This window comes from Scyliorhinus canicula, chromosome 4, assembly GCF_902713615.1.
Source record: "Scyliorhinus canicula chromosome 4, sScyCan1.1, whole genome shotgun sequence".
NCBI classification, from domain to species: Eukaryota; Metazoa; Chordata; class Chondrichthyes; order Carcharhiniformes; family Scyliorhinidae; genus Scyliorhinus; species Scyliorhinus canicula.
In genome coordinates, this window is record NC_052149.1 from 132,056,417 (window position 1) to 132,078,770 (window position 22,354).

General features: G+C 49.4%; 2 protein-coding genes across 2 annotated transcripts in view; both read right to left on the reverse strand.

Moving 5' to 3' along the window:
• ssbp1 (single-stranded DNA binding protein 1) overlaps positions 1 to 22,354 on the reverse strand; it is an 82,403-nt gene that overhangs the window by 7,195 nt on the left and 52,854 nt on the right. The window lies entirely within an intron of this gene.
• LOC119965011 lies at positions 7,509 to 14,440 on the reverse strand. The gene is made up of 2 exons (XM_038795211.1): positions 13,602 to 14,440; positions 7,509 to 8,779 (listed from the first exon to the last, which is right to left on the reverse strand). The coding sequence occupies exons 1-2, from the start codon at positions 14,173 to 14,175 to the stop codon at positions 8,751 to 8,753; spliced, it is 603 nt and encodes a 200-aa protein (XP_038651139.1). The 5' UTR covers positions 14,176 to 14,440; the 3' UTR covers positions 7,509 to 8,750.

The following is a 22,354-nucleotide window of genomic DNA, read 5'->3' on the forward strand; positions in this document are numbered from 1 at the left end:
TTTGGTCACCTTCTCAAAAAACTCAATAAGGTTTGTGAGACATGACCTACCCTTCACAAAACCGTGTTGAGTATCGCTAATCAACTTGTTCTTTTCAAGATGATTATAAACCCTATCTCTTATAACCTTTTCCAACATTTTACCCACAACCGAAGTAAGGCTCACAGGTCTATAATTACCAGGGTTGTCTCTACTCCCCTTCTTGAACAAGGGGACAACATTTGCTATCCTCCAGTCTTCCGGCACTATTCCTGTCGACAAAGACGACATAAAGATCAAGGACAAAGGCTCTGCAATCTCCTCCCTGGCTTCCCAGAGAATCCTAGGATAAATCCCATCTGGCCCAGGGGACTTATCTATTTTGACATTTTCTAAAATTGCTAACACCTCCTCCTTTTGAACCTCAATTCCATCAAGCCTGGTCGACTGAACCTGAGTGTTCTCCTCGACAACATTGTCTTTCTCCAGTGTAAACACTGACGAAAAATATCCATTTAATGCTTCCCCTATCTCCTCTGATTCCACACACAACTTTCCACTACTATCCTTGATTGGCCCTAATCTTACTCTAGTCATTCTTTTGTTCCTGTTATACCTATAGAAAGCCTTAGGGTTTTCCTTGATCCTATCCGCCAACGACTTTTCGTGTCCTCTCCTCGCTCTTCTTAACTCTCCCTTTAGGTCCTTCCTGGCTACCTTGTAACTCTCAAGTGCCCTAACTGAGCCTTCATGTCTCATCCTGACATAAGCCTTCTTCTTCCTCTTGACAAGTGCTTCAACTTCCTTAGTAAACCACGGTTCCCTTGCTCGACAACTTCCTCCCTGCCTGACAGGTACATACTTATCAAGGACACGCAGTAGCTGTTCCTTGAAAAAGCTCCACATTTCGATTGTACCCATCCCCTGCAGTTTCCTTCCCCATCCTATACATCCTAAATCTTGCCGAATAGCATCATAATTGCCTTTCCCCCAGCTATAATTCTTGCCTTGCGGTATATACCTATCCCTGCCCATTGCTAAAGTAAACATAACCGAGTTGTGATCACTATCACCAAAGTGCTCACCTACATCTAAATCTAACACCTGGCCGGGTTCATTACCCAGTACCAAATCCAAATTGGCCTCGCCCCTTGTTGGCCTATCTACATACTGTGTCAGAAAACCCTCCTGCACACACTGCACAAAAACTGACCCATCTATAGTACTCGAACTATAGTATTTCCAGTCAATATTTGGAAAGTTAAAGTCCCCCATAACAACTACCCTGTTACTCTCGCTCCTGTCAAGAATCGTCTTTGCAATCCTTTCCTCTACATCTCTGGAACTATTCGGAGGTCTATAAACAACTCCCAACAGGGTGACCTCTCCTCTACTGTTCCTAACCTCGGCCCATACTGCCTCAGTAGACGAGTCCTCAAGCGTCCTTTCTACCGCCGTAATACTTTCCTTGATTAACAATGCCACACCCCCCCCTCTTTTACCATCTTCGCTGATCTTACAGAAACATCTAAATCCTGGAACCTGCAACAACCATTCCTGTCCCTGCTCTACCCATGTCTCCGAAATCGCCACAACATCGAGATCCCAGGTACCAACCCATGCTGCAAGCTCACCCACCTTAATCCGGATGCTCCTGGCGTTGAAGTAGACACACTTCAAACCAGCGTCCTGCTTGCCGGTGCCCTCTTTCGAACTTTTAACCCTATCCCTGACCTCACTACTCTCAACATCCTGTACACTGGGACTACAATTTAGGTTCCCATCCCCCTGCTGAATTAGTTTAAACCCCCCCGAAGAGCAAATCTCCCCCCCAGGATATTGGTACCCCTCTGGTTCAGGTGAAGCCCATCCTGTTTGTAGAGGTCCCACCTACCCCAGAATGAGCCCCAATTATCCAGGAAACCAAAACCTTCCCTCCTGCACCATCCCTGTAGCCACGTGTTCAACTCCTCTCTCTCCTTATTTCTCACTTCGCTAGCACGTGGCACGGGTAACAACCCAGAGATAACAACTCTGTTTGTTCTAGCTCTCAGCTTCCACCCTAGCTCCCTGAATTTCTGTCTCAAATCCCCATCTCTCTTCCTACCTATGTCGTTGGTACCTATGTGGACCACGACTTGGGACTGCTCCCCCTCCCCCTTAAGGATCCCAAAAACACGATCAGAGACCTTGAAGGTAGTTTAATTTGATTTATTGAACCTGTCACACAGTTAGAACATAGAACATAGAACAGTACAGCACAGAACAGGCCCTTCGGCCCTCGATGTTGTGCCGAGCAATGATCACCCAACTTAAACCCACGTAACCCGTATACCCGTAACCCAACAATCCCCCCATTAACCTTACATTACGGGCAATTTAGCATGGCCAATCCACCTAACCGGCACATCTTTGGACTGTGGGAGGAAACCGGAGCACCCGGAGGAAACCCACGCACACACAGGGAGGACGTGCAGACTCCACACAGACAGTGACCCAGCCGGGAATCGAACCTGGGACCCTGGAGCTGTGAAGCATTGATGCTAACCACCATGCTACCGTGAGGCCCCCTTTTTTTTTTTTAATGATGACCCTACTCAAACTCACATATCCACCCTATACCCGTAACCCAACAACTCCCCCTTAACCTTACTTTTTTTAGGACACTACAGGCAATTTATCACGGCCAATCCACCTAACCCGCACATCTTTGGACTGTGGGAGGAAACCGGAGCACCCGGAGGAAGCCCACGCACACACCGGGAGGACGTGCAGACTCCGCACAGACAGTGACCCAGCCGGGAACCGAACCTGGGACCCTGGAGCTGTGAAGCATTGATGCTAACCACTATGCTACCGTGCTGCCCCTCAGCACAGTTCTCTGTGAGTTTGACTCTCTGCTAACCTAAGTGTGGTTACTCTGCCTGACTGAACCAGACTAGCTCTTAGCCATGTGCTGGAGGTATGAGATATATGACTCACTCTGCAGATGTCCCCAGTGGAAAGAGTCATAGTGTGAGTGCCTCGTGCCTTTTATAGTGGGAAACCACCCCCAAGTGTTCTGCCTGCTGATTGGTTATGTCCTGTTCTCTGTATTCATTAGCTGCCTGTCTGTATCTCATTATGTGCATGTCTGCATAACATGACATCTCCCCTTTTGAAATGTTTTTTGGTAGCATATGTGAAAGTACTTACATGTATAGGCCGAAAAACTAACTTATTTACATACAATGGCAGATGGGAACATATGTACATGTGAAAACAGGTGTCTAATGTGCGAAAACAGAACATAGCAAACAAAACAAATGTTCATAAGTCCAGTCTCTGGGGCTTGCGTCTGATCCTGGTCGACCGCCGGAGGGGTGGTGGTGGGGACGACGGCGCCTTGATGGGCGGGATTGCAGCCAGGTTGGTGGCCTCGCGGTTCGAGGTATCAGGAGGTGGCACAATAACAGATGTAAACAACGAAGAATGTGGTTGCGGAAAGGCAACAGTGTGCAGTGCCCGTCTGTTTCACCGCACAACAGAGCCATCAGACGTACACACGACATACGATCGAGGAGCAGCCTGTCGAACAACAACAGCTGGAGCTGACCATCAGGGAGCTTGATCCGAACAGCATCCGCCGGGGATAGCACAGGCAAATCGGTGGCATGAGCGTCAAAGCCCTGCTTTTGACGGTCCCCGAGTTTCTGCACCTTCTGCAACACCGGGAGGTGATCCAGGTCGGGCAAGTTTGCTGTTCATTAGGAGTTGAGCCGGTGACATGCCGGTAGACAAAGGGGTTGCCCTGTACGCAAGCAGCGCAAGGTTGACGTCAGAAGCAGAATCCGCAGCCTTACAGATGAGCTGCTTTACTATGTGCACCCTTTTCTCAACCTTCCCGTTGGACTGCGGGTAATGTGGGCTGGAAGTGACATGGTTAAACTGATATACCTGGGCAAATCTTGACCACTCTTGGATGCTGAAGCAAGGACCGTTGTCACTCATGACAGTGAGTGGAATACCATGCCTGGAGAACGTCTCCTTACAGGCCTTGATGATGGTCTTGGACATGAGGTCCGAGAGCTTCACAACTTCTGGGTAGTTGGAAAAATAATCAATGATGAACACATAATCACGACCATTGGCATGAAAGAGGTCGATGCCCACCTTGGACCACAGGGACGTCACGATTTCGTACTGCTGAAGCATCTCCTTGCTATGTGCTGGCTGGGAGTGTTGAAAGGTCGGACAGTTGAGGACCATATTCGAGATGTCCTGACTAGTCCCAGGCCAGTAGACAGCTTGCCTGGCTCTGCGCGCGCCTGCACTTCTACTCACCCAGATGCCCCTCGTGTATTTGCCGGAGCACCGATCTCTGGAGATTGCGTGGAATGACAATGCGGTCCAGCTTGAGGAGGATACCATCAACCACCGTCAGGTCGTCCTTCACATTGAAGAATTGAAGGCACTGTCCTTTTTGCCAGCCATTGGCGAGGTGGCGCATGATACGCTGCAGAAGAGGGTCCTTGGAAGTCTCGTCGTGAATGCGAATCACCTTTTCATCCAACGTCGGGAGGTTGCTGGCCCACAGCTGCACCTGTGATTCAATCTGTTGGATGAATGCCGGCAGTTCACTAGGTAAGGTTATGGAGCGGGACAAGGCATCCGCAACAATGAGCTCCTTGCCAGGCGTGTTCAAAGTCGTACCTTCTGAGTCTGAGGATGCGCTGCAGCCGGGACGTCATGTCGTTCAAGTCCTTGTGGATAATGTGGACCAGAGGCCTGTGGTCCGTCTCCACGGTGAACATCGGCAGGCCGTAGACAAAGTCGTGGAATTTGAGAATTCCAGTAAGCAGGCCCAGGCATTCCTTTTCAATTTGGGCGTACCGCTGCTCGGTGGGTGACTTCGCCCGTGATGCGTAGGCAACCGGTGCCCAGGATGAGGCTCTATCGCACTGAAGCAACATCGCACCGATGCCGTCCTGGCTCGCATCTGTCGAGATTTTTGTTTCCCTGTCAGGGTCAAAAAATGCCAATACAGGTGCAGTGGTGAGCTTGGCGTTCAGCTCCAACCACTCTGCTTGATGTGCTGCCTGCCACTCAAAGGCAGTGGACTTTTTCACCAGGTGTCTGAGGGCCGTGGTGTGTGAGGCCAGGTTTGGGATAAACTTGCCCATAAAGTTTACCATGCCTAGGAAGCGCAGAACCACCTTCTTGTCTTCAGGGGTCTTCATGGCTTCGATGGCCTTGACCTTGTCTGTGCACACACCGGGCGCACACCCTGCTGAGATATCTGGTCACCTAAGAACTTAAGTGTTGACGTGCCAAAGCTACACTTGGCCCTGTTCAGCTTGAGGCCATTGGCATGGACACGGCGGAATACCTGCTGGAGACGAGAGATGTGCTCTTCGAGGGTCGTGGACCATGTGATAACGTTGTCCGCATACACATGAACCCCTTCAATGCCCTCCATCATCTGCTCCATGATTCTATGGTAGATCTCCGAGGCCGAGACAATGCCAAACGGCATGCGATTACAGCAGTATCTGCCAAACGGTGTGTTGAAGGTGCAGTGCCTCCTGCTGGACTCATCCAGCTGGATTTGCCAGAATCCATGTGACGCATCTAACTTAGTGAAAAACCGGGCGTGTGCCATCTCACTCGTGAGTTCCTCCCGCTTCGGGATGGGGTAGTGTTCCCGCATTATATTCTGGTTGAGATCCTTGGGATCAATACAGATGCGCAGCTCCCCTGAAGGCTTTTTTACACATACCATCGAGCTGACCCAGTCAGTTGGTCTGTAACTTTAGAAATGATGCCCTGGTCCTGAAGAGCCTTGAGCTGTGCCTTCAGGCGTTCCTTCAGTGGAGCCGGGACACTGCGTGGAGCACAGGCGTGGCATCAGACCATAACAGGATCTTGTACCGACATGGCAGAGTGCCCATCCCGTCAAACACATCCGGATACTGAGCGAGGATGGCATCAATGCCAGCTTAATGATCCATGTTGGGGGAGGTCATTGTATAGACCCGCTGCACAAGGTGTAGTTGCTTGCATGCCTGTGCGCCGAGCGGGGAGGCCCTGTCTGGCTTGACAATTTCAAACCTTAGTCTTGCGTGAATGCTCCTGTCGGAGACGAGCAGATGGCAGGATCCCAGTGCTGTGATGGCATTGCCGTTATAGTCCAGGAGCTGGCAGGCTGCTGGAAGGAGCTTGGGTGGCTTCTTGATGTGGTTAAAATCTGCCTGTGAAAGGAGATTGGCACCTGTGTCCAGCTTGAACTGGATCGAGCATTGATTTACTTGCATCACCGCACGCCATTCGTCCACAGAATCCACAGTGAGGATGGACAGGCTTTGTGATGATGTTCACGTGTGGTGATGATGCCCACATGGTAGGGGGACTCCAGGCAATCGTCCTCTGGATCCATTGTCCTGCCAGAATCAGAATCCTGTGAACCTTGTTGTACGCTCTGAACGCGCCTGCGTTGGAATTGGGAATGCTGGCCTTTGACTGGTGGTGCAGACCTGCACAAGGCTGCATAGTGTCCAGGCTGCCTGCAGTTTAAACATCGCCTGCCTCTTGCAGGGCAGTGTTTCTTTAAGTGGGCGGTGCTGCAGTTCGGGCACGTCATGACGTCGTTATGCTCCGTGCGTCGTCGCATATGCACAGTGCGGTCGGCAGATGTTCGTACCTGCGCAGTGTGGTGATTGGCCGCGTCGTTATCCCATTTGCATCGCGCATGCTTGGGTCTTCAGGAATAGCGTGGGAAATGGCTGCTTTCATCAATGCTGAGGCGCTGCATCCGGTAGATGGCCTGCACACTCTCTGCCTCGTGGGAGGCAAGTTTCTCATTTTCAGCCGATTTGTATTGGGCATAGCGATTTTTGGCTTGTTCATGCACTGTACATGTTTCAATCATGATTGACAGGGTTATGATTTTTAATTTTTAAAAGCTGCTCTCTCAGAGGATCAGAGTGAACTCCAAAAACGATTTGGTCTCTGATCATGGAGTCAGCTATATCACCAAAGTTGCAGGACAGCGCTAGTAGACGGAGATTAGTTAAGAAGGAGATGAAAGATTCATCTTTACCTTGTAGACGTTGTTTGAATCTTGAGCACTCGAAGATTTCATTGGTGTCCACTTCACAGTGACTGTCAAACTTGTCCAGGATGGTCTGAAACTTTGTCTTATCCTGGCCTTCGGTGAAGTGAAAAGAGTTGAAGAGTTCGATGGCTTGATCACCCGCTGTTGAGAAGAAAAGCGCGATCTTCCTGGCATCAGACGCACCCACGAGGTCTGAAGCTTCGACGTACAGCAGAAACTTTTGCTTGAATGTCCGCCAGTTGGCACTGAGATTGCCGGAGGTCCGCAGCTGTTGAGGAGCCTGGCTCCTCTCCATGATGCCGGGGTGCATTTGCTGGTCGTCACGGAACAGATTGAGGTAAACCACCTAGGGATAGCAGTCTCCTGGTACCATGTCGTGTTAAGCACACTGAGATAACACGGGCTGCAGCTGGATGCAGCTTTAACTGAAAGATATTCCAGACCTTGAAGTTAGCTCAATCTGATTTATTGAACCTGTCACACAGTTCTCTGTGAGTTCGACTCTCTGCTAACCTAAATGTGATTACTCTGTCTGACCGAATCAGACTAGCTCGTAACCACGTGCTGGAGGTGTTATGTGATATATACAGCCTGACTCACTCTGCAGATATCCCCAGTGGAAAGAGACTGAGTGTGAGTGTCTTGTGCCTTTTATAGTGGGAAACCATCCTCAAGTGTTCTGCCTGCTGATTGGTTATGTCCTTTTCTCTGTGTTCATTAGCTGCCTTCTGTATCTCTTTATGTGCATGTCTGCATATCATGACACCTTGTGGATGCACCCCTGTACTCTTGGGTTTCCTTTAAGGGGCCATCGAAATGGCCGTGGTCACTGTGCTTGCCATGTGGCTGTGCCACTGCACTCCGGGGTTTCCCTTTGCCCAGGGGACAACCAAGATGGCCGCCATCAGTGTTTGCCACGTGGATGTGTCCTGGGGTTTTCCTTTGTTTGGGGGCCGCCCAAAGTGGTTGCTTGTGGTGCCTTTGTTTTCCTTGTTGCCCTGTGCGATTTGTCGTAGCCAGCCCATTACCTCTTCCCCCACATCCATTGGCTTTTCCTCTGGGTCTGTCTTCTCCATCACCCCATCTCCTACACCCTCGTCCCTGTGGGATCCCATCTCCTCTGTTTCACCCCTCTCCCACCTGCTAGAGTTTTATCTCTCCCTGTCGCCAGACACCCTCTCCCCATTGGGAGATGACCCACGGCCTTCCCCTCACCCGTATTTCCTTGTGCTAGCTCACTCGCTAGTGTGGTGCCCCCACCCCACCCCCACGGTTGATCTATACCTCCTCCAGGCTGATGTGTGTCACCTCCTCTTGCGTCTTACTGCTTTCACCCCTTCCTTTCTGAGACTCAATGTCAGATTTGAAGACAAAGTGGCTCAGTCCCGGGCAAATGGTCTGTACATTTTTTGTTAACCGATATGTTGAGGTGCCTGGTTTATTGCTGGTTTTATTGCCTTCCCAGCCATACTTGTGCACAAATTCATCTGCTTCCGCTGGTGTGGTGAAATAGTAATCCCTGCCCTGGAAAGTCAGCCAGAACTTGGTGGGATACAGCATCCCAAACCGCACACTGTTCTCATAAAGGGTTTGTTAAATTGGCTTTGTTAAATTCCGCCCGGCACTTGTCAGGCCAGCCCCAATGTCCTGGTACACCGGGATCGAGTGTCTCTCCCATTTACAGGACCTTGTATGACTTGCCCAGTTAGAACATAGAACATAGAACACTACAGCGCAGTACGGGCCCTTCGGCCCTCGATGTTGCGCCGACCTGTGAAACCATCTGAAGCCTATCTGACCTACACTATTCCATTTTCATCCATATGTCTATCCAGTGACCACTTAAATGCCCTTAAAGTTGGCGAGTCTACTACTATTGCAGGCAGGGCGTTCCACACCCCTACTACTCTCTGAGTAAAGAAACTGCCTCTGACATCTGTCCTATATCTCTCACCCCTCAATTTAAAGCTATGTCCCCTCGTGTTGGTCATCACCATCCGAGGAAAAAGACTCTCACTGTCCACCCTATCTAACCCTCTGACTATCTTATATGTCTCTATTAAGTCACCTCTCAGCCTTCTCCTCTCTAACGAAAACAACCTCAATTCCCTGAGCCTTTCCTCGTAAGACCTTCCCTCCATACCAGGCAACATCCTAGTAAATCTCCTCTGAACCCTTTCCAAAGCTTCCACATCCTTCCTATAATGTGGTGACCAGAACTGCACGCAGTACTCCAGGTGTGGCCGCACCAGAGTTATGTACAGCTGCAGCATGACCTTGTGGTTCCGAAACTCAATCCCCCTGCTTATAAAGGCTAGCACACCATATGCCTTCTTAACAGCCCTATTAACCTGGGTGGCAACTTTCAGGGATTTATGTACCTGGATGCCGAGATCTCTCTGTTCATCTACACTACCAAGAATCTTGCCATTAGCCCAGTACTCTGCATTCCTGTTACTCCTTCCAAAGTGAACCACCTCACACTTTTCCGCATTAAACTCCATCTGCCACCTCTCAGCCCAGCTCTGCAGCTTATCTATGTCCCTCTGTATCCTATAACATCCTTCAGCACTATCCACAACTCCACCGACCTTCGTGTCATCTGCAAATTTACTAACCCATCCTTCTACACCCTCTTCCAGGTCATTTATAAAAATGACAAACAGCAGTGGCCCCAAAACAGATCCTTGCGGTACACCACTAGTAACTGAACTCCAGGATGAACATTTGCCATCAACCACCACCCTCTGTCTTCTTTCAGCTAGCCAATTACTGATCCAAACCGCTAAATCACCTTCAATTCCATACTTCCTTATTTTCTGCAATAGCCTACCGTGGGGAACCTTATCAAACGCCTTACTGAAATCCATATACACCACATCAACAGCTTTACCCTGATCCACCTGTTTGGTCACCTTCTCAAAAAACTCAATAAGGTTTGTGAGACATGACCTACCCTTCACAAAACCGTGTTGAGTATCGCTAATCAACTTGTTCTTTTCAAGATGATTATAAACCCTATCTCTTATAACCTTTTCCAACATTTTACCCACAACCGAAGTAAGGCTCACAGGTCTATAATTACCAGGGTTGTCTCTACTCCCCTTCTTGAACAAGGGGACAACATTTGCTATCCTCCAGTCTTCCGGCACTATTCCTGTCGACAAAGACGACATAAAGATCAAGGACAAAGGCTCTGCAATCTCCTCCCTGGCTTCCCAGAGAATCCTAGGATAAATCCCATCTGGCCCAGGGGACTTATCTATTTTGACATTTTCTAAAATTGCTAACACCTCCTCCTTTTGAACCTCAATTCCATCTAGCCTGGTCGACTGAACCTGAGTGTTCTCCTCGACAACATTGTCTTTCTCCAGTGTAAACACTGACGAAAAATATCCATTTAATGCTTCCCCTATCTCCTCTGATTCCACACACAACTTTCCACTACTATCCTTGATTGGCCCTAATCTTACTCGAGTCATTCTTTTGTTCCTGATATACCTATAGAAAGCCTTAGGGTTTTCCTTGATCCTATCCGCCAACGACTTTTCGTGTCCTCTCCTCGCTCTTCTTAACTCTCCCTTTAGGTCCTTCCTGGCTAACTTGTAACTCTCAAGTGCCCTAACTGAGCCTTCATGTCTCATCCTAACATAAGCCTTCTTCTTCCTCTTGACAAGTGCTTCAACTTCCTTAGTAAACCACGGCTCCCTTGCTCGACAACTTCCTCCCTGCCTGACAGGTACATACTTATCAAGGACACGCAGTAGCTGTTCCTTGAAAAAGCTCCACATTTCGATTGTACCCATCCCCTGCAGTTTCCTTCCCCATCCTATACCTCCTAAATCTTGCCGAATAGCATCATAATTGCCTTTCCCCCAGCTATAATTCTTGCCTTGCGGTATATACCTATCCCTGCCCATTGCTAAAGTAAACATAACCGAGTTGTGATCACTATCACCAAAGTGCTCACCTACATCTAAATCTAACACCTGGCCGGGTTCATTACCCAGTACCAAATCCAATGTGGCCTCGCCCCTTGTTGGCCTGTCTACATACTGTGTCAGAAAACCCTCCTGCACACACTGCACAAAAACTGACCCATCTATAGTACTCGAACTATAGTATTTCCAGTCAATATTTGGAAAGTTAAAGTCCCCCATAACAACTACCCTGTTACTCTCGCTCCTGTCAAGAATCATCTTTCCAATCCTTTCCTCTACATCTCTGGGACTATTCGGAGGTCTATAGACAACTCCCAACAGGGTGACCTCTCCTCTACTGTTCCTAACCTCGGCCCATACTGCCTCAGTAGACGAGTCCTCAAGCGTCCTTTCTACCGCCGTAATACTTTCCTTGATTAACAATGCCACACCCCCCCCTCTTTTACCATCTTCTCTGTTCTTACAGAAACATCTAAATCCTGGAACCTGCAACAACCATTCCTGTCCCTGCTCTACCCATGTCTCCGAAATCGCCACAACATCGAGATCCCAGGTACCAACCCATGCTGCAAGCTCACCCACCTTATTCCGGATGCTCCTGGCGTTGAAGTAGACACACTTCAAACCAGCGTCCTGCTTGCCGGTGCCCTCTTTCGAACTTTTAACCCTATCCCTGACCTCACTACTCTCAACATCCTGTACACTGGGACTACAATTTAGGTTCCCATCCCCCTGCTGAATTAGTTTAAACCCCCCCGAAGAGCACTAGCAAATCTCCCCCCCAGGATATTGGTACCCCTCTGGTTCAGGTGAAGACCATCCTGTTTGTAGAGGTCCCACCTACCCCAGAATGAGCCCCAATTATCCAGGAAACCAAAACCCTCCCTCCTGCACCATCCCTGTAGCCACGTGTTCAACTCCTCTCTCTCCTTATTTCTCACTTCACTAGCACGTGGCACGGGTAACAACCCAGAGATAACAACTCTGTTTGTTCTAGCTCTCAGCTTCCACCCTAGCTCCCTGAATTTCTGTCTCAAATCCCCATCTCTCTTCCTACCTATGTCGTTGGTACCTATGTGGACCACGACTTGGGGCTGCTCCCCCTCCCCCTTAAGGATCCCAAAAACACGATCAGAGACATCACGAACCCTGGCACCTGGGAGGCAACATACCAACCGTGAGTCTCTTTCGTTCCCACAGAACCTCCTGTCTGTTCCTCTAACTATGGAGTCCCCAATGACAAGTGCTCTGTTCCTCTTCTCCCTTCCCTTCTGAGCAACAGGGACAGACTCTGTGCCAGAGACCTGCACCCTATTGCTTACCCCTGGTAAGTCGTCCCCCGCAACAGTATCCAAAACGGTATACTTGTTATAGAGGGGAACGACCACAGGGGATCCCTGCACTGCCTGCCGGTTCCCTCTCCCTCCCCTGACGGTAACCCATCTACTTTCTTCTTTTACCTGAGGTGTGACTACCTCCCTATAACTCCTCTCAATAACCTCCTCCGCCTCCCGAATGATCCGAAGTTCATCCAGCTCCAGCTCCAGGTCCCTAATGCGGCTCTCGAGGAGCTGGAGTTGGGTGCACTTCCCGCAGATGTAGTCAGAAGGGACACTAGAGGTGACCCTTTCCTCCCACATTCTGCAGGAGGAACATTCAACTGCCCTAGCCTCCATTCCCACTGAACTAACTTCCCAACTACTGAAAAATAAAAAAAATAAAAAACTTGTTAGTTTAGCAATCCAATGGACAGAGCTTTTTTTTTTTGTTTAGAGGAGGAGGATGGGTGGGAGACACTACGTAAGTAGTGTTTCGGGTAAAGCTGTCACTCGAGAACAGCCCCTTCACAAACCACCTTCAACTTACGCTGACCGCACTGCACGTATGCAAATCTCCCCGGAACAGCCAATCAGAAGCTCTGCTCTGCTGCCCTCTGCTGGATGCTCACCTTCCGTCAAACTCCTCGGGTCACTGATGCAGGTGCACCTTCAACTTACGCTGACCGCACTGCACGTATGCAAATCTCCCCAGAACAGCCAATCAGAAGGTCTGCTCTGCTGCCCTCTGCTGGATGCTCACCTTCCGTCAAACTCCTCGGGTCACTGATGCAGGTGCACCTTCAACTTACGCTGACCGCACTGCACGTATGCAAATCTCCCCAGAACAGCCAATCAGAAGCTCTGCTCTGCTGCCCTCTGCTGGATGCTCACCTTCCGTCAAACTCCTCGGGTCACTGATGCAGGTGCACCTTCAACTTACGCTGACCGCACTGCACGTATGCAAATCTCCCCGGAACAGCCAATCAGAAGCTCTGCTCTGCTGCCCTCTGCTGGATGCTCACCTTCCGTCAAACTCCTCGGGTCACTGATGCAGGTGCACCTTCAACTTACGCTGACCGCACTGCACGTATGCAAATCTCCCCAGAACAGCCAATCAGAAGCTCTGCTCTGCTGCCCTCTGCTGGATGCTCACCTTCCGTCAAACTCCTCGGGTCACTGATGCAGGTGCACCTTCAACTTACGCTGACCGCATTGCACGTATGCAAATCTCCCCAGAACAGCCAATCAGAAGCTCTGCTCTGCTACCCTCCGGATCTTTTCCTGGTCTTGGTACTGGTGCAGTTTCGCAATGATTGCTCGTGACTACTCGCTGACCTTGGGCTTTGGCCATAGTGACCTGAGGGCTCTGTCCACTTCTGGGGGTTTGGGAAGCTTTCCCCTCCAACCAGTTCTCCCAGCATTTGGGCCACGTACTCCTCGGGTACGTGCCCTCGGTGCCCTCCGTAATTATCCCTTGCGTCGTCACCAATCTTGCCATCTGTGTCTCTCGTGAGGCGATGTGTTCACTCTGGTTGGTTGTGGCCTTCTCCAGCTCTCTAATCGTTGCCTCTTGTATCTCTAGACGCCGCTCCGTCTTTTCCAGCGCTGCTTGCAGGGTGACCAGCGCCTCAGCTATTGCCACTTTCACTGTTGCCATCATTTCAAGTTTGACGTCGCCGTGACTACTCGCTGACCTTGGGCTTTGGCCATAGTGACCTGAGGGCTCTGTCCACTTCTGGGGGTTTGGGAAGCTTTCCCCTCCAACCAGTTCTCCCAGCATTTGGGCCACGTACTCCTCGGGTACGTGCGCTCTTGGAATTCCTGTGTTAGGAAGTCCTTCCATTTGTTCATCGGGAGGTAGCCCAGAATATGGTCAAGTGGTCTATCCTGTTCGGGTGTGGTCAAAGCCTTATAACGCCACATGTTCGGCATCACTTCAGACTTTCTATCCAGGCTTTTACTGCCTCTGCCATCTCTTCGGCTCCTCAGCTTGATGTCTGGCACGTTTAGTTCGTTGTGGTGGTGTTGGAGGAGGGTGGAGGGGAGGGTGTCATAGAACATAGAACAGTACAGCACAGAACAGGCCCTTCGGCCCTCGATGTTGTGCCGAGCAATGATCACCCTACTTAAACCCACGTAACCCATATACCCGTAACCCAACAATCCCCCCATTAACCTTACACTACGGGCAATTTATCATGGCCAATCCACCTAACCCGCACATCTTTGGACTGTGGGAGGAAACCGGAGCACCCGGAGGAAACCCACGCACACACAGGGAGGACGTGCAGACTCCACACAGACAGTGACCCAGCCGGGAATCGAACCTGGGACCCTGGAGCTGTGAAGCATTGATGCTAACCACCATGCTACCGTGAGGCCCCTGTTCAGATTTCTCTCTGAATCTCTAACGATTATATATGCTTCTGTCTGAATCACTGATGACTATGTTTCTGAATCACTAATAATTGTACATGTAAAGGCATTTGATACAATGTCACAACAGACTTGTGAGAAAAGTTATAGCTCATGGAATAAAAGGGACACTAGCAATGGGTACAAAATTGGTTGACTAATGGGATGCAGTGAGTAATAGTCACTGGATATTTTTCGGGCCCAGAGAAAAGTTTGTAGTGGTATTGTATTGGGTCCCTTGCTTTTCCTGATGTATTTTAATGGCTCCCCCGCAGGTCCCAGTACTTAGAGCTTTTTGCCCTTTTTTCTGAGGAATGTTCGGGCTTTAAACTAACAATCTGACAGGGTAAGCAGAGTTTAATCGGGGATCATAGAATTTACAGTGCAGGAGGCTATTCGTCCCATCGAGTCTACACCAGCCCCTGTAAGTACACCCTACCTAAGCCCACACCTCCACCCTATCCCTGTAATTTAGCAACCCCACCTAACGTTTGGACACTAAGGGGCACTTTCATTTGACCAATCCACCCAACCTGTACATCTTTGGACTGTGGGAGGAAACCGGAGCACCCGGAGGAAACGTGCAGACTTCGCACAGACAGACAGACGGACAAGCTGGGAATCGAACCCTCGTCCCTGGCGCTGTGAAGCAACAGTGCTAACCACTGTGCTACCGTGCCGCCCGCATGTCGAGGCCGACGTTGAAAAAAGGCGGAGGGAAATCTACAGATTTGGCAAAGATGGCGGGGGAAGCGGCCACGCCAATCACCCTGTGGGGAAATGGACAAGCGATTCAAGAGGCATGACCAAGAAATGAGGGTGTCATTTAAAGCTATGGCGGAGAAGTTGAAAGGCATGGAGGAGGCCTTGCCTCAGCACGAGGACTGACTTGCGTATTTGGAAGTTGAAATGGTGCTTGTCGGCGATAGAAATAAGGGCCTGAAGGCAAAACTAGATGATATGGAGAACAGGCCCAGGCATGAACCTTGTACTGATGGGTCTGTTGGAGTCGAGGGCTCAAGGCCAACCGAGTACTTCTCTGTGAAGTTTTCTCAGCTGGTGGGCGGAGATGAGGTGTTTGCTGCGCCAGAGCTGGATCGGGCACACCGGCCATGAGGCAGAAGCCGAGACCAAATGAGCCATTTGTGCGGTGATTATTCAGTTCCGCAGTTTCCAAAGGAAGGAGCGGGCCTGTAGTGGGCCAAGAAATGCCGGAGTATTGATTGGGACAGTAACATCGTCAGACTTTATCAGGACATTGGAACTGATCTAGCAAGGCAACAGGTGGCCTTTAATAAGGTGAAGACAGTCCTGTACAACAAGGAGTGCAGTTTGGGATAGTGTACCCAGCAAAGAGTCACGTTTGACTCAAATGATTTTTACTTCGAAACTCCGGAACAGGCAGAAATCCTCATCAGAGATCATGGACTGGGCACTGTTTGAGGGTGTGTAGGTGGATTGTTTGGTGTTTTACTATTCATGTTCATTTGATTCAAGTTGGGTTGGGGTAATGGTAGAGATAGTTAGATAGGGGGTATATCCACTGTTCTGTTTTCATGTTTATTCTCTTTTTTGGGCTCAGTAGTTATCGGGACAGTGGGGAATGTTTTTTCCTTCTCATGGGGTAGGCTTCTGATTAATATGGTTGGGGTTATGGATCGTGGGGGAGGGGTGAGCTGGGGCAGGAGCAAAGGCGTTGGTTAAGGAATAGGTGGGACCTGGGAGGGAAAAGAGCTTTGCTTGCACTTGGAAGTAGGCTAATCAACAGAAGTTAAAGTGGGGGATGGAGCTTGTTGGGTTAAGTTAGGCCTGATGGGTCTTGCTGAAGTTGTACAAGACATTAGTAAGGCCACACTTGGAATACTGTGTACAATTCTGGTCACCCTTTTTAAACAAGAAAGAGCGCAGAAAAGAATTACTAGGATGCTACTGACCTTGATGGTTTGAGATACAAGAGGCTGGATAGACTGGGACTTTTTTCCCTGGAGCGTAGGAGGCGTAGAGATGATCTTACAGAGGCTTATAAAATTATGAGGGGCGTAGATAAGGTCAACATTTTTTCCCAAAGGGAAAGAAGTCTAAAACTAGAGGGCATAGGTTGAAGGTGAGAGATACAAAAGGGTCCAGAGGGGCAACTGTTTCACACAAAGGGTGGTGAGTTTCTGGAACGAGCTGCCAGAGACAGTAGTAGAGGCGGGTACAATTTTGTCTTTTAAAAAGCATTTAGAGAGTTATATGGGTAAGATGGGTTTAGAAGGATTAAAAGTGCCTAAGTTTGAGTTTCCAGGAGGTGAGCCACCTTTTGTGCATTAGCTCAGCACATCCCCGTCAATGGAAGTCCACCTGCCGTGTCTTAAACTTAAAAGTACTGTGTCTGTCTTGTTTGCTAACTTTTAAAATTACTTACCTTCAGGATGCGCTGTAGCCACCTGGGTTGGCCACTTCCTCACACAAAATGGAAGAACGCCAAGGTTACAAGGAAAAATGGACATTGGCAAAGAAACAAGCAGTTGGCAGAATCCCCTGTATTCTAGCTGCTACAGAAACCAGACAGAATTGTAACTAACGAGCTGCGTATATTAAGTGAGCGATTCACGGTGATTCCCAGGCACAATGGATCCAGCAGAGGGCAGCAGAGCATCAGCTGTTCTGGGGAAATTTGCATACGTGCAATGCGGTCAGTCTAAGTTGAAGGTGAACTGGCGAAGGAGACCCAAGGAGTTTGAGTGAAGACAAGCATCCAGCAGAGGGCAGCAGAGCAGAGCTACTGATCAGCTGTTCTGGGGAAATTTGCATACGTGCAGTGCGGTCAGCCTAAGTTGAAGGTGAACTGGCGAAGGAGACCCAAGGAGTTTGAGTGAAGACAAGCATCCAGCAGAGGGCAGCAGAGCAGAGCTACTGATCAGCTGTTCTGGGGAAATTTGCATACGTGCAGTGCGGTCAGCCTAAGTTGAAGGTGAACTGGCGAAGGAGACCCAAGGAGTTTGAGTGAAGACAAGCATCCAGCAGAGGGCAGCAGAGCAGAGCTACTGATCAGCTGTTCTGGGGAAATTTGCATACGTGCAGTGCGGTCAGCCTAAGTTGAAGGTGAACTGGCGAAGGAGACCCAAGGAGTTTGAGTGAAGACAAGCATCCAGCAGAGGGCAGCAGAGCAGAGCTACTGATCAGCTGTTCTGGGGAAATTTGCATACGTGCAGTGCGGTCAGCCTAAGTTGAAGGTGAACTGGCGAAGGAGACCCAAGGAGTTTGAGTGAAGACAAGCATCCAGCAGAGGGCAGCAGAGCAGAGCTACTGATAAGCTGTTCTGGGGAAATTTGCATACGTGCAGTGCGGTCAGCCTAAGTTGAAGGTGAACTGGCGAAGGAGACCCAAGGAGTTTGAGTGAAGACAAGCATCCAGCAGAGGGCAGCAGAGCAGAGCTACTGATCAGCTGTTCTGGGGAAATTTGCATACGTGCAGTGCGGTCAGCCTAAGTTGAAGGTGAACTGGCGAAGGAGACCCAAGGAGTTTGAGTGAAGACAAGCATCCAGCAGAGGGCAGCAGAGCAGAGCTACTGATCAGCTGTTCTGGGGAAATTTGCATACGTGCAGTGCGGTCAGCCTAAGTTGAAGGTGGTTTGTGGAAGGGCTGTTGGCAACTGACAGTTAAACCCGAAACACTTCATGAGTGTTTCCCACCCTACCCCACGGTGGTTGGGAAGCGGGAGCAGGGACCTGTCGTGAAGGTGAGTGAGTGCCTTTAAATTTGCTTAACTTTCAGCGGGAGCAGGGTTTGAGGTAATATCAGGTAAGCTCTTCCTTTCTTTTTCTTTTCCTTGTTTTTTTTTAAATCTAGAGGTGATGTCAGGGAAGGCAGTACAATGCTCCTCCTGCAGAATGTTTGAGGTGAGGGACGCCGTCAGTGTCCCTGCTGATTTCATCTGTGGGAAGTGCACCCAACTCCAGCTCCTCAAAAACCGTGTTAGGGACCTGGAGCTTGAGCTGGATGAACCTCGGATCATTCGGGAGGCAGAGGGGGTCATAGATAGGAGCTTCAGGGAAGTAGTTACACCAAAGACTGGAGATAGATGGGTAACTGTAAGAGGGACTGGGAAGAAGCAGTCAGTGCAGGGACCCCCTGCGGTCGTTCCCCTGAGTAACAAGTATACCGTTTTGGATACTTGTGGGGGGGGGGGACTTACCAGGGGTAAGCCATGGGGTACGGGCCTCTGGCACGGAGTCTGTCCCTGTTGCTCAGAAGGGAAGGGGGGAAAGGAGTAGAACACTAGTAATTGGGGACTCAATAGTCAGGGGCACAGATAGGAGATTTTGTGGGAGCGAGAGAGACTCACGTTTGGTATGTTGGTATGGTGCAAGGGTAAGTGATGTCTCGGATCGTGTTTTCCGGGTCCTTAAGGGGGAGAGGGAGCAGCCCCAAGTCGTAGTCCACATTGGCACTAACGACATAGGTAGGAAAGGGGACAAGGATGTCAGGCAGGCCTTTAGGGAGCTAGGATGGAAGCTCAGAGCGCGAACAAACAGAGTTGTTATCTCTGGGTTGTTGCCCGTGCCACGTGATAGTGAGATGAGGAATAGGGAGAGAGAGCAATTAAACACGTGGCTACAGGGATGGTGCAGGCGGGAGGGATTCAGATTTCTGGATAACTGGGGCTCTTTCTGGGGAAGGTGGGACCTCTATAGACAGGATGGTCTACATCTGAACCTGAGGGGCACCAATATCCTGGGGGGGAGATTTGTTAGTGCTCTTTGGGGGGGGTTTAAACTAATTCAGCAGGGGCATGGGAACCTGGATTGTAGTTTTGGGGTACGGGAGATTGAGAGTATAGAGGTCAGGAGCACAGATTTGACTTCGCAAGAGGGTGCCAGTGTTCAGGTAGGTGGTTTGAAGTGTGTCTACTTCAATGCCAGGAGTATACGAAATAAGGTAGGGGAACTGGCAGCATGGGTTGGTACCTGGGATTTCGATGTTGTGGCCATTTCAGAGACATGGATAGAGCAGGGACAGGAATGGTTGTTGCAGGTTCCGGGGTTTAGGTGTTTTAGTAAGCTCAGAGAAGGGGGCAAAAGAGGGGGAGGTGTGGTGCTGCTAGTCAAGGACAGTATTACGGTGGCGGAAAGGATGCTAGATGGGGACTCTTCTTCTGAGGTAGTATGGGCTGAGGTTAGAACAGGAAAGGAGAGGTCACCCTGTTGGGAGTTTTCTATAGGCCACCTAATAGTTCTAGGGATGTAGAGGAAAGGATGGCGAAGATGATTCTGGAAAAGAGCGAAAGTAACAGGGTAGTTGTTATGGGAAACTTTAACTTTCCAAATATTGACTGGAAAAGATATAGTTCGAGTACATTAGATGGGTCGTTCTTTGTACAATGTGTGCAGGAGGGTTTTCTGACACAATATGTTGACAGGCCAACAAGAGGCGAGGCCACATTGGATTTGGTTTTGGGTAATGAACCAGGCCAGGTGTTAGATCTGGAGGTAGGTGAGCACTTTGGAAACAGTGACCACAATTCGGTGACCTTTACGTTAGTGATGGAAAGGGATAAGTATACCCCGCAGGGCAAGAGTTATAGCTGGGGGAAGGGCAATTATGATGCCATTAGACATGACTTAGGATGTGTTGGTTGGAGAAGTAGGCTGCAAGGGTTGGGCACACTGGATATGTGGAGCTTGTTCAAGGAACAGCTATTGCATGTTCTTGATAAGTACGTACCAGTCAGGCAGGGAGGAAGGGGCCGAGCGAGGGAACCACGGTTTACCAAAGAAGTGGAATCTCTTGTTAAGAGGAAGAAGGAGGCCTATGTGAAGATGAGGCGTGAAGTTTCAGTTGGGGCGCTTGATAGTTACAAGGAAGCGAGGAAGGATCTAAAGAGAGAGCTGAGACGAGCAAGGAGGGGACATGAGAAGTCTTTGGCAGGTAGGATCAAGGAAAACCCAAAAGCTTTCTATAGGTATGTCAGGAATAAAAGAATGACTAGGGTAAGAGTAGGGCCAGTCAAGGACAGTGGTGGGAAGTTGTGTGTGGCAATTCTGGACAAGGTGAAAATAGATAAGTCCCCGGGGCCGGATGGGATTTATCCTAGGATTCTCTGGGAAGCCAGGGAAGAGATTGCTGAGCCTTTGGCTTTGATTTTTAGGTCATCATTGGCTACAGGAATAGTGCCAGAGGACTGGAGGATAGCAAATGTGGTCCCTTTGTTCAAGAAGGGGAGTAGAGATAACCCCGGTAACTATAGGCCGGTGAGCCTAACGTCTGTGGTGGGTAAGGTCTTGGAGAGGATTATAAAAGATACGATTTATAATCATCTAGATAGGAATAATATGATTAGGGATAGTCAGCATGGTTTTGTGAAGGGTAGGTCATGCCTCACAAACCTTATCGAGTTCTTTGAGAAGGTGACTGAACAGGTAGACGAGGGTAGAGCAGTTGATGTGGTGTATATGGATTTCAGTAAAGCATTTGATAAGGTTCCCCACGGTCGGCTATTGCAGAAAATACGGAGGCTGGGGATTGAGGGTGATTTAGAGATGTGGATCAGAAATTGGCTAGTTGAAAGAAGACAGAGAGTGGTAGTTGATGGGAAATGTTCAGAATGGAGTTCAGTTACGAGTGGCGTACCACAAGGATCTGTTCTGGGGCCGTTGCTGTTTGTCATTTTTATAAATGACCTAGAGGAGGGCGCAGAAGGATGGGTGAGTAAATTTGCAGACGACACTAAAGTCGGTGGAGTTGTAGACAGTGCGGAAGGATGTTGCAGGTTACAGAGTGACATAGATAAGCTGCAGAGCTGGGCTGAGAGGTGGCAAATGGAGTTTAATGTGGAGAAGTGTGAGGTGATTCACTTTGGAAAGAATACCAGGAATGCGGAATATTTGGCTAATGGTAAAATTCTTGGTAGTGTGGATGAGCAGAGGGATCTCGGTGTCCATGTACATAGATCCCTGAAAGTTGCCACCCAGGTTGATAGGGTTGTGAAGAAGGCCTATGGTGTGTTGGCCTTTATTGGTAGAGGGATTGAGTTCCGGAGCCATGAGGTCATGTTGCAGTTGTACAAAACTCTAGTACGGCCGCATTTGAAGTATTGCGTACAGTTCTGGTCACCTCATTATAGGAAGGACGTGGAAGCCTTGGAACGGGTGCAGAGGAGATTTACCAGGATGTTGCCTGGTATGGAGGGAAAATCTTATGAGGAAAGGCTGATGGACTTGAGGTTGTTTTCGTTAGAGAGAAGAAGGTTAAGAGGTGACTTAATAGAGGCATACAAAATGATAAGAGGGTTAGATAGGGTGGACAGCGAGAGCCTTCTCCCGCGGATGGAGGTGGCTAGCACGAGGGGACATAGCCTTAAATTGAGGGGTAATAGATATAGGACAGAGGTCAGAGGTGGGTTTTTTACGCAAAGAGTGGTGAGGCCGTGGAATGCCCTACCTGCAACAGTAGTGAACTCGCCAACATTGAGGGCATTTAAAAGTTTATTGGATAAGCATATGGATGATAAGGGCATAGTGTAGGTTAGATGGCCTTTAGTTTTTTTCCATGTCGGTGCAACATCGAGGGCCGAAGGGCCTGTACTGCGCTGTATCGTTCTATGTTCTAACAGTTAACTGCAA